This window comes from Oncorhynchus mykiss, chromosome 32, assembly GCF_013265735.2.
Source record: "Oncorhynchus mykiss isolate Arlee chromosome 32, USDA_OmykA_1.1, whole genome shotgun sequence".
NCBI classification, from domain to species: domain Eukaryota; kingdom Metazoa; phylum Chordata; class Actinopteri; order Salmoniformes; family Salmonidae; genus Oncorhynchus; species Oncorhynchus mykiss.
In genome coordinates, this window is record NC_050572.1 from 5739794 (window position 1) to 5752139 (window position 12346).

General features: G+C 42.1%; 1 protein-coding gene across 1 annotated transcript in view; it reads left to right on the plus strand.

Annotated features, from left to right (window-relative positions):
- The window catches only part of wipf3 (WAS/WASL interacting protein family member 3), a 25467-nt gene extending 15524 nt beyond the window's left edge, over positions 1 to 9943 (plus strand). Inside the window, exons 6-8 of the mRNA XM_036971730.1 lie at positions 502 to 648; positions 4392 to 4496; positions 9029 to 9943. Of these exons, the coding sequence (XP_036827625.1) occupies positions 502 to 648; positions 4392 to 4496; positions 9029 to 9051 (275 nt within the window). The 3' untranslated portion in view covers positions 9052 to 9943. The remainder of the gene's footprint in view (positions 1 to 501; positions 649 to 4391; positions 4497 to 9028) is intronic.
- The last annotated feature ends 2403 nt before the right edge of the window (positions 9944 to 12346 follow it).

Genomic DNA, 12346 nt, shown 5'->3' on the forward strand with positions numbered 1-12346 from the left:
CAATGATTTGACTGTTTTATACATTTGCAAGCTCTCACATTATATGGAGGTAATTGTTGATCAAAATCAAATACAATCGCAAAGTCCCAGAAAGATCGATTACTGTTTCCTGCATCTGATTGTTAATGACTCAGTGGTTTAATTCTATCTGTCCCTCATACCATCACGGTCACCTAATCATCCCCAGTTTACAATTGGCTCATTCATCCCCCCTTCCTCTCCCCTGTAAACTATTCCCCCCGGTCGCTGCTGTAAATGAGAACGTGTTCTCAGTCAATGTACCTGGTAAAAACAGAATAATGATACACTGTTCAATAGATTCTGTCCGAACTGGGCTCCAACGACACCACATTCATCTAGCTACACAGACAGAGACTACACAGACAGAGACTACACAGACAGAGACTACACAGACAGAGACTACACAGACAGAGACTACAACACTGAGAGAAAACTCTCTTTGTGAGGCTTCTCCACATTGTCTGTTGTCTTTCCCAACAGGTGTGGGGAGGTCGTTGGCTTCTCCCCCCGTCCCACCGGCCCGCTCCCCGTCCACGGAGCTGACCAACCGGATCCCTCCCCCTCATCCTCCTCCCCTTCCCCCGTCCTTAATGAGGAATGGACACAGTCTAAGCTTGCACAGCCTGGGTAAGAGTCTGATTCTCCTTCTTCGTTCAATAACTCCCTTCACTCATTCGATTCCTCTCCAAAACTGTGGCAATCGTGCCAAAGCCATTTTTTTTCCTACCCAGAAGCTCTTTAGACTTTTAGGCTGGGTGTCTGTGACACGCTTTGTGTGTTGGTGGTGTCTCTGTGTTAATGTGTCTCTGTGTTAGTGGTGTCTCTGTGTTAGTGGTGTCTTTTCTTAGTGTTTTAATGTGTCTCTGTGTTAGTGGTGTCTTTTCATAGTGTGTTAATGTGTCTCTGTGTTAGTGGTGTCTTTTCATAGTGTTTTAATGTGTCTCTGTGTTAGTGGTGTCTTTTCATAGTGTGTTAATGTGTCTCTGTGTTAGTGGTGTCTGTGTTAGTGGTGTCTTTTCATAGTGTGTTAATGTGTCTCTGTGTTAGTGGTGTCTTTTCATAGTGTGTTAATGTGTCTCTGTGTTAGTGGTGTCTCTGTGTTAGTAGTGTCTTTTCTTAGTGTTTTAATGTGTCTCTGGGTTAGTGGTGTCTCTGTGTTAGTGGTGTCTTTTCATAGTTTTTTAATTTGTCTCTGTGTTAGTGGTGTCTTTTCATAGTGTGTTAATGTGTCTCTGTGTTAGTGGTGTCTCTGTGTTAGTGGTGTCTCTGTGTTAGTGGTGTCTCTGTGTTAGTGGTGTCTTTTCATAGTTTTTTAATTTGTCTCTGTGTTAGTGGTGTCTCTTCATAGTGTTTTAATGTGTCTCTGTGTTAGTGGTGTCTTTTCATAGTTTTTTAATTTGTCTCTGTGTTAGTGGTGTCTGTGTTAGTGGTGTCTCTGTGCTAGTAGTGTCTTTTCATAGTGTTTTAATATGTCTCTGTGTTAGTGGTGTCTTTTCATAGTGTTTTAATGTGTCTCTGTGTTAGTGGTGTCTCTGTGTTAGTGGTGTCTCTGTGTTAGTGGTGTCTCTGTGTTAGTGGTGTCTCTGTGTTAGTAGTGTCTTTTCATAGTGTTTTAATGTGTCTCTGTGTTAGTGGTGTCTTTTCATAGTGTTTTAATGTGTCTCTGTGTTAGTGGTGTCTCTGTATTAGTGGTGTCTCTGTGTTAGTGGTGTCTCTGTGTTAGTGGTGTCTTTTCATAGTTTTTTAATTTGTCTCTGTGTTAGTGGTGTCTTTTCATAGTGTGTTAATGTGTCTCTGTGTTAGTGGTGTCTCTGTGTTAGTGGTGTCTCTGTGTTAGTGGTGTCTCTGTGTTAGTGGTGTCTTTGTGTTAGTAGTGTATTTTCTTAGTGTTTTAATGTGTCTCTGTGTTAGTGGTGTCTTTTCATAGTGTTTTAAATTGTCTCTGTGTTAGTGGTGTCTCTGTGTTAGTGGTGTCTTTTCATAGTTTTTTAATTTGTCTCTGTGTTAGTGGTGTCTTTTCATAGTGTGTTAATGTGTCTCTGTGTTAGTGGTGTCTCTGTGTCAGTGGTGTCTCTGTGTTAGTGGTGTCTCTGTGTTAGTGGTGTCTTTTCATAGTTTTTTAATTTGTCTCTGTGTTAGTGGTGTCTCTTCATAGTGTTTTAATGTGTCTCTGTGTTAGTGGTGTCTTTTCATAGTTTTTTAATTTGTCTCTGTGTTAGTGGTGTCTCTGTGTTAGTGGTGTCTCTGTGCTAGTAGTGTCTTTTCATAGTGTTTTAATATGTCTCTGTGTTAGTGGTGTCTTTTCATAGTGTTTTAATGTGTCTCTGTGTTAGTGGTGTCTCTGTGTTAGTGGTGTCTCTGTGTTAGTGGTGTCTCTGTGTTAGTGGTGTCTCTGTGTTAGTAGTGTCTTTTCATAGTGTTTTAATGTGTCTCTGTGTTAGTGGTGTCTTTTCATAGTGTTTTAATGTGTCTCTGTGTTAGTGGTGTCTCTGTATTAGTGGTGTCTCTGTGTTAGTGGTGTCTCTGTGTTAGTGGTGTCTCTGTGTTAGTGGTGTCTCTGTGTTAGTGGTGTCTGTGTTAGTAGTGTATTTTCATAGTGTTTTAATGTGTCTCTGTGTTAGTGGTGTCTTTTCATAGTTTTTTAATTTGTCTCTGTGTTAGTGGTGTCTTTTCATAGTGTGTTAATGTGTCTCTGTGTTAGTGGTGTCTCTGTGTTAGTGGTGTCTCTGTGTTAGTGGTGTCTCTGTGTTAGTGGTGTCTTTTCATAGTTTTTTAATTTGTCTCTGTGTTAGTGGTGTCTCTTCATAGTGTTTTAATGTGTCTCTGTGTTAGTGGTGTCTTTTCATAGTTTTTTAATTTGTCTCTGTGTTAGTGGTGTCTGTGTTAGTGGTGTCTCTGTGCTAGTAGTGTCTTTTCATAGTGTTTTAATATGTCTCTGTGTTAGTGGTGTCTTTTCATAGTGTTTTAATGTGTCTCTGTGTTAGTGGTGTCTCTGTGTTAGTGGTGTCTCTGTGTTAGTGGTGTCTCTGTGTTAGTGGTGTCTCTGTGTTAGTAGTGTCTTTTCATAGTGTTTTAATGTGTCTCTGTGTTAGTGGTGTCTTTTCATAGTGTTTTAATGTGTCTCTGTGTTAGTGGTGTCTCTGTATTAGTGGTGTCTCTGTGTTAGTGGTGTCTCTGTGTTAGTGGTGTCTTTTCATAGTTTTTTAATTTGTCTCTGTGTTAGTGGTGTCTTTTCATAGTGTGTTAATGTGTCTCTGTGTTAGTGGTGTCTCTGTGTTAGTGGTGTCTCTGTGTTAGTGGTGTCTCTGTGTTAGTGGTGTCTTTGTGTTAGTAGTGTATTTTCTTAGTGTTTTAATGTGTCTCTGTGTTAGTGGTGTCTTTTCATAGTGTTTTAAATTGTCTCTGTGTTAGTGGTGTCTCTGTGTTAGTGGTGTCTTTTCATAGTTTTTTAATTTGTCTCTGTGTTAGTGGTGTCTTTTCATAGTGTGTTAATGTGTCTCTGTGTTAGTGGTGTCTCTGTGTCAGTGGTGTCTCTGTGTTAGTGGTGTCTCTGTGTTAGTGGTGTCTTTTCATAGTTTTTTAATTTGTCTCTGTGTTAGTGGTGTCTCTTCATAGTGTTTTAATGTGTCTCTGTGTTAGTGGTGTCTTTTCATAGTTTTTTAATTTGTCTCTGTGTTAGTGGTGTCTCTGTGTTAGTGGTGTCTCTGTGCTAGTAGTGTCTTTTCATAGTGTTTTAATATGTCTCTGTGTTAGTGGTGTCTTTTCATAGTGTTTTAATGTGTCTCTGTGTTAGTGGTGTCTCTGTGTTAGTGGTGTCTCTGTGTTAGTGGTGTCTCTGTGTTAGTAGTGTCTTTTCATAGTGTTTTAATGTGTCTCTGTGTTAGTGGTGTCTTTTCATAGTGTTTTAATGTGTCTCTGTGTTAGTGGTGTCTCTGTATTAGTGGTGTCTCTGTGTTAGTGGTGTCTCTGTGTTAGTGGTGTCTCTGTGTTAGTGGTGTCTCTGTGTTAGTGGTGTCTGTGTTAGTAGTGTATTTTCATAGTGTTTTAATGTGTCTCTGTGTTAGTAGTGTCTCTGTGTTAGTGGTGTCTTTTCATAGTTTTTTAATTTGTCTCTGTGTTAGTGGTGTCTTTTCATAGTGTTTTAATGTGTCTCTGTGTTAGTGGTGTCTTTTCATAGTGTTTTAATGTGTATCTGTGTTAGTGGTGTCTTTTCATAGTGTTTTAATGTGTCTCTGTGTTAGTGGTGTCTTTTCATAGTGTTTTAATGTGTCTCTGTGTTAGTGGTGTCTTTTCATAGTGTTTTAATGTGTCTCTGTGTTAGTGGTGTCTTTTCATAGTGTTTTAATGTGTCTCTCTCTCTGGTCTTTCAGATGACTTTGAGTCTAAATTTCAGTTCCACCCAATAGAAGACTTTCCCCCTCCAGAGGAGTTTTGGCCATTTCCACGCATCTACCCAAGCAGAGAGAACCAAGGAGGTAGGGGTACAAAGTGTATGTGTGTGTGTGTGTGTGTGTATGTGTGTGTGTGTGTGTGTGTGTGTGTACCAGTTAACCCACTGTTCCTAGACCAGTTAACCCACTGTTCCTAGACCAGTTAACCCACTGTTCCTAGACCAGTTAACCCACTGTTCCTAGACCAGTTAACCCACTGTTCCTAGACCAGTTAACCCACTGTTCCTAGACCAGTTAACCCACTGTTCCTAGACCAGTTAACCCACTGTTCCTAGGCCGTCATTGTAAATAAGAATTTGTTCTTAACTGACTTGCCAAGTTAAATAATAATAATAAAATAATATAATTTAAAACATTTGAAATAAAATAAAAATATATTTTTGTTTTTATTCTAAAATGGATTTAAAAAAAAGATATCCTCAGCAATATATACACAATACCCCATAAGGTCAAAGCGAAAACAGGTTTTTATACATTTTTGCAAATGTATTAAAACCCCAAAAAATGAAATAACGTGTTTACATAAGTATTCAGACCCTTTGATATGAGACTCGAAATTGATCTCAGGTGCATCCTGGTTCTATTGATCATCCTTTATATGTTTCTACAACTTGATTGGAGTCCACCTGTGGTAAGTTCAATTGATTGGACATGATTTGGAAAGGCACACACCTGTCTATATAAGGTCCCACAGTTGACAGTGCATGTCAGAGAAAAAACCAAACCATGAGGTCGAAGGAATTGTCCATAGAGCTCAGAGACAGGATTGTGTCGAGTCACAGATCTGGGGAAGGATTCCAGAAAATGTCTGCAGCATTGAAGGTCCCCAAGAACACAGTGGCCTCCATCATTCTTAAATGGAAGAAGTTTGGAACCTCCAAGACTCTTCCTAGAGCTGGCTGCCCGGCCAAACTGACCAATCAGTGGAGAAGGGCCTTTGGTAAGGGAGGTGACCAAGAACCAGAGTTCTGTGGAGATGGGAGAACCTTCCAGAAGGACAACCGTCTCTGCAGCACTCCACCAATCAGGCCTTTATGGTAGAGTGGCCAGACTGAAACCACTCCTCAGTAAAAGGCACATGACAGCCCGCTTGGAGTTTGCCAAAAGGCACCTAAAAACTGTCAGACCATGAGAAACAAGATTCTCTGGTCTGATGAAACCAAGATTGAACTCTTTGGCCTGAATGCCAAGCTTCACGTCTGGAGGAAACCTGGCACCATCAATACCGTGAAGCATGGTGGTGGCAGCATCATCTGTCTGGATGTGTTTCAGCGGCAGGGACTGGGAGACTAGTCAGGATCGAGGTAAAGATGAACGGAGAAAAGTACAGTGAGATATTTGATGAAAATCTGCTCCAGAGCGCTCAGGACCTCAGACTGGGGCGAAGGTTCACCTTCCAGCAGGACAATCTTCTCTGTTTTTGTTTTATTATTTCACTGCCATACTGTGTTCCATCTTGTCCAGCCATCTTGTCTCAAGAAGACCACAATGGAAATAAGTCCCAGACTGTATTGTGTGTTATCCTCCATGATTTAACAATGGGAATAAGTCCCAGACCGTATTGTGTGTTATCCTCCATGATTTAACAATGGGAATAAGTCCCAGACCGTATTGTGTGTTATCCTCCATGATTTAACAATGGAAATAAGTCCCAGACCGTATTGTGTGTTATCCTCCATGATTTAACAATGGGAATAAGTCCCAGACTGTATAGTGTGTTATCCTCCATGATTTAACAATGGGAATAAGTCCCAGACTGTATAGTGTGTTATCCTCCATGATTTAACAATGGGAATAAGTCCCAGACCGTATTGTGTGTTATCCTCCATGATTTAACAATGGGAATAAGTCCCAGACTGTATAGTGTGTTATCCTCCATGATTTAACAATGGGAATAAGTCCCAGACCGTATTGTGTGTTATCCTCCATGATTTAACAATGGGAATAAGTCCCAGACTGTATTGTGTGTTATCCTCCATGATTTAACAATGGGAATAAGTCCCAGACTGTATAGTGTGTTATCCTCCATGATTTAACAATGGGAATAAGTCCCAGACCGTATTGTGTGTTATCCTCCATGATTTAACAATGGGAATAAGTCCCAGACTGTATAGTGTGTTATCCTCCATGATTTAACAATGGGAATAAGTCCCAGACTGTATAGTGTGTTATCCTCCATGATTTAACAATGGGAATAAGTCCCAGACTGTATAGTGTGTTATCCTCCATGATTTAACAATGGGAATAAGTCCCAGACTGTATAGTGTGTTATCCTCCATGATTTAACAATGTAAATAAGTCCCAGACTGTATAGTGTGTTATCCTCCATGATTTAACAATGGGAATAAGTCCCAGACTGTATAGTGTGTTATCCTCCATGATTTAACAATGGGAATAAGTCCCAGACTGTATAGTGTGTTATCCTCCATGATTTAACAATGTAAATAAGTCCCAGACTGTATAGTGTGTTATCCTCCATGATTTAACAATGGGAATAAGTCCCAGACTGTATAGTGTGTTATCCTCCATGATTTAACAATGGGAATAAGTCCCAGACTGTATAGTGTGTTATCCTCCATGATTTAACAATGTAAATAAGTCCCAGACTGTATAGTGTGTTATCCTCCATGATTTAACAATGGGAATAAGTCCCAGACTGTATAGTGTGTTATCCTCCATGATTTAACAATGGGAATAAGTCCCAGACTGTATAGTGTGTTATCCTCCATGATTTAACAATGGGAATAAGTCCCAGACTGTATAGTGTGTTATCCTCCATGATTTAACAATGTAAATAAGTCCCAGACTGTATAGTGTGTTATCCTCCATGATTTAACAATGGGAATAAGTCCCAGACTGTATAGTGTGTTATCCTCCATGATTTAACAATGGGAATAAGTCCCAGACTGTATAGTGTGTTATCCTCCATGATTTAACAATGGGAATAAGTCCCAGACTGTATAGTGTGTTATCCTTGATGATTTTATTCATGTGCAAAAAATTACAATTTTATGTGTGCTTGTCTTTTTTAAATGGTCGAATTAATAAACTAAACTAAATTACCCAAAGCACACAGCCAAGACAACCCAGGAGTGGCTATGGGACAAGTCTCTGAATGTTCTTGAGTGACCCAGCCAGAGCCCGGACTTGAACCTGATTGAATATCTATGGAAAGACCTGAAAATAGCTGTGCAGCGACGCTCCCCATCCAACCTGACAGAGCTTGAGAGGATCTGCAGAGAAGAATGGGAGAAACTCCCCAAATACAGGTGTGCCAAGCTTGTAGCGTAATACCCAAGAAGACTCAATGCTGCAATCTCTGCCGAAGGTGCTTCAACAAAGTACTGAGTAAAGGGTCTGAATACTTATGTAAATGTGATATTTCAGTTTTTATTTGTAATACATTTCTAAAAACAGATTTTGATTTGTCATTATGGGGTATTGTGATGTCATTATGGGGTATTGTGATGTCATTATGGGGTATTGTGATGTCATTATGGGGTATTGTGTGTGGATTGATGAAGGCTGTAACATAACAACATGTAAACATTGAAGTGGTCTGAATATTTGTTTGTGTGTGTGTATTTGTTGTGTGTGTGTGTCTCTGTGTTTGTGTGTATGTTAGTGTATGTGTGTATGGATATGTGTGTGTATTTTTGTATGTGTGTCTGTCTGTGTGTGTGTGTATCAGCATGCTCTTGTCTTAATTTTCCTATTCAAATGATTTAGTGATTTACTCCTCCCCATCCTCTCCTCTCTCCTCCCCATCCTCTCATCTCTCCTCCCCATCCTCTCCTCTCTCCTCCCCATCCTCTCCCCTCTCGTCCCCCCCACCCTCTCCTCTCTCCTACCCCATCCGCTCCTCTCTCCTCCCCCACCCTCTCCTCTTTCCTACCCCATCCTCTCCTCTCTCCTCCCCCATCCTCTCCTCTCTCCTACCCCCATCCTCTCCCCTCTCTCCTCCCCCATCCTCTCCTCTCTCCTCCCCCATCCTCTCCTCTCTCTCCTCCCCCATCCTCTCCTCTCTCCTCCCCATCCTCTCCTCTCTCCTCCCCCATCCTCTCCTCTCTCCTCCCCCATCCTCTCCTCTCTCTCCTCCCCCATCCTCTCCTCTTTCCTCTCTCCTCCCCCCATCCTCTCCTCTCTCCTCCCCCATCCTCTCCTCTCTCCTCCCCCATCCTTTCCTCTCTCCTCCCCCATCCTCTCCTCTCTCTCCTCCCCATCCTCTCCTCTCTCCTCCCCCCATCCTCTCCTCTCTCCTCCCTCCATCCTCTCCTCTCTCTCCTCCCCCATCCTCTCCTCTCTCCTCCCCCATCCTCTCCTCTCTCCTCCCCATCCTCTCCTCTCTCTTCCCCCCCATCCTCTCCTCTCTCTCCTCCCCCATCCTCTCCTCTCTCCTCCCCCATCTTCTCCTCTCTCCTCCCCATCCTCTCTCCTCTCTCCTCCCTTATCCTCTCCCCCCCCACCCTCTCCTCTCTCCTCCCCCATCCCCTCCTCTCTCCTCCCCCCATCCTCTCTTCTCTCCTCCCCCATCCTCTCCTCTCTACTCCCCCCAGTGATCAGGACACAGCTATGGTGATGCAGTGAGACAACATGGACCCCCCCACCCCCACACACACACATCCAACAGCTGGCCCAACACATCCTCTTCATCCTACATTATCCTCTTCCTCTGTCCCCAGGGGCCATGCTCATGGACGGATAATGTGTGTGTGTGTGTGTGTGTGTGTGTGTGTGTGTGTGTGTGTGTGTGTGTGTGTGTGTGTGTGTGTGTGTGTGTGTGTGTGTGTGTGTGTGTGTGTGTGATCTTGTGGCGAATGCAATACCGTGCCACACCCAGTGCAGGCTACCGACCTCCAACCTTCTCCAGTGTGGAATGTTTTGAATGTGTCAGGAGGGTAGAACCCAACAGTGTTCTCTCCCTCTCACTATATATATATCTATTGATAAACTGGGTGGCACCAGCCCCGAATGCTGATTGGCTGACAGCCATGATATATCATGGGTATGACAAAACATTTATTTTACGTTGATAAACAGTTTATAATAGCAGTAAGGCACCTCTGGGATTTGTGGTATATGACCAATATACCACGGCTAAGGGCTGTATCCAGTCACTCCGCGTTGTGTTGTGCCAAAGAACAGCTCTTAGCCGTGGTATATTGGCCATATACCACACCTCCTCGGGCCTTAAATATATACTGTATATATATGTCTCTCTCTGTCTCTCTCTGTTCTCTCTCTCTCTCTCTCTCTCTCTCTCTCTCTATATATATATATATATATATATTGAGATTCTTCAAAGTAGCCACCCTTTGCCTTGATGACAGATTTGCACGCTCTTGGATTTCCCTCAACCACCTTCACCTGGAATGCTTTTCCAACAGTCTTGAAGGAGTTCCCACCTATGCTGAGCGCTTATTGGCTGCTTTTCCTTCACTCTGTGGTCCAACTCGTCCCAAACCATCTCATTTGTGTTGAGGTCGGGTGATTGTGGAGGCCAGGTCATCTGATGCAGCACTCCATCACTCTCCTTCTTGGTCAAATAGCCTTTACACAGCCTGGAGGTGTGTTGGGTCATTGTTTTGTTGAAAAACAAATGATAGTCCCACTAAGCGCAAACCAGATGGGATGGCATATCGCTGCAGGATGTTGTGGTAGCCATGCTGATTAAGTGTATCTTGAATTCTAAATAAATCACTGACAGTGTCACCAGAAAAACACCCCCACACCTCCTCCTCCGTGCTTCACGGTGGGAACCACACATGCAGAGATTATCCGTTCACCTACTCTGCATCTCACAAAGACATCACACCTCCTCCTCCGTGCTTCACGGTGGGAACTACACATGCGGAGATCATCCGTTCACCTACTCTGTTTCTCACAAAGACACGGCGGTTCAAACCAAACATCTCCCATTTGGACTCATCAGACCAAAGGACAGATTTCCACCGGTCTCATGTCCATTGCTCATGTTTCTTGCCCCAAGCAAGTCTCTTCTTATTATTGGTGTCCTTTAGTAGTGGTTTCTTTGCAGCAATTCAATCATGAAGGCCTGATTCACGCAATCTCCTCTGAACAGTTGATGTTGAGATGTGTCTGTTACTTGAACTTTATTTGGGCTGCAATTTGTGAGGATGGTAACTCTAATGAACTTGTCCTTTGCAGCAGAGGTAACTCTGGGTCTTCCTTTCCTGTGGCAGTCCTCATGAGAGACAGTTTCATCATAGTGCTGGATGGTTTTTGTGACTGCACTTGAAGAAACTTTAAAAGTTCTTGACATTTTCTGGATTGACGGACCTTCATGTCTTAAAGTAACGATGGACTGTAATTTCTCTTTGCTTATTTGAGCTGTTCTTGCCATAATATGGACTTGGTCTTTTACCAAATAGGGCTATCTTCTGTATACCCCCCCACCTTGTCACAACACAACTGATTGGCTCAAACACATTAAGAAGGAAATAAATTACACAAATTAACTTTTAACAAGGCACACCTGTTAATTGAAATGCATTCCAGGTGACTACCTCATGAAGCTGGTTGGGAGAATGCCAAGAGTGTGCAAAACTGTCATCAAGGCAAAGGGTGGCTACTTTAAACAATCTCAAATATAAACTATATTTTAATTTGTTTAACACTTTTTTGGTTACTACATGATTCCGTATGTGTTATTTCATAGTTGTGATGTCTTCAGTATTATTCTACAATGTAGAAAATAGTACAAATAAAGAAAAACCCTGGAATGAGTAGGTGTGTCCAAACTTTCGTCTGGTGCTGTATATATGTCTCTATCTCTCTATGTCTTTCTCTCGCTCTATATATATGTGTTTCTCTCTATATGTCACTCTGTGTATATATGTTTGTCTCTGCACATATTCCATATCTAAATTTTTCTGCATTACGGGATCTTGAGTCGTTTATGCGTTATGGGATCTTGATTCGTTTATGCGTTATGGGATCTGAGTCGTTTCTGTGTTATGGTGTCTGAGTCGTTTCTGTGTTATGGGATCTGAGTCGTTTCTGTGTTATGGGATCTGAGTCGTTTCTGTGTTATGGGATCTGAGTCGTTTCTGTGTTATGGGATCTGAGTCGTTTATGCATTATGGGATCTGAGTCGTTTCTGTGTTATGGGATCTGAGTCGTTTCTGTGTTATGGGATCTGAGTCGTTTCTGTATTATGGGATCTGAGTCGTTTATGCATTATGGGATCTGAGTCGTTTATGCATTATGGGATCTGAGTCGTTTATGCATTATGGGATCTGAGTCGTTTCTGTGTTATGGGATCTGAGTCGTTTATGTGTTATGGGATCTGAGTCGTTTATTCATTATGGGATCTGAGTCGTTTATGCATTATGGGATCTGAGTCGTTTATGCATTATGGGATCTGAGTCGTTTATGCATTATGGGATCTGAGTCGTTTCTGTGTTATGGGATCTGAGTCGTTTCTGTGTTATGGGATCTGAGTCGTTTCTGTGTTATGGGATCTGAGTCGTTTCTGTGTTATGGGATCTGAGTCGTTTCTGTGTTATGGGATCTGAGTCGTTTATGCATTATGGGATCTGAGTCGTTTCTGTGTTATGGGATCTGAGTCGTTTATGTGTTATGGGATCTGAGTCGTTTCTGTGTTATGGGATCTGAGTCGTTTCTGTGTTATGGGATCTGAGTCGTTTATTCATTATGGGATCTGAGTCGTTTATTCATTATGGGATCTGAGTCGTTTATGTGTTATGGGATCTGAGTCGTTTATGCATTATGGGATCTGAGTCGTTTATGCATTATGGGATCTGAGTCGTTTATGCATTATGGGATCTGAGTCGTTTATGCATTATGGGATCTGAGTCGTTTCTTTGTTATGGGATCTGAGTCGTTTCTGT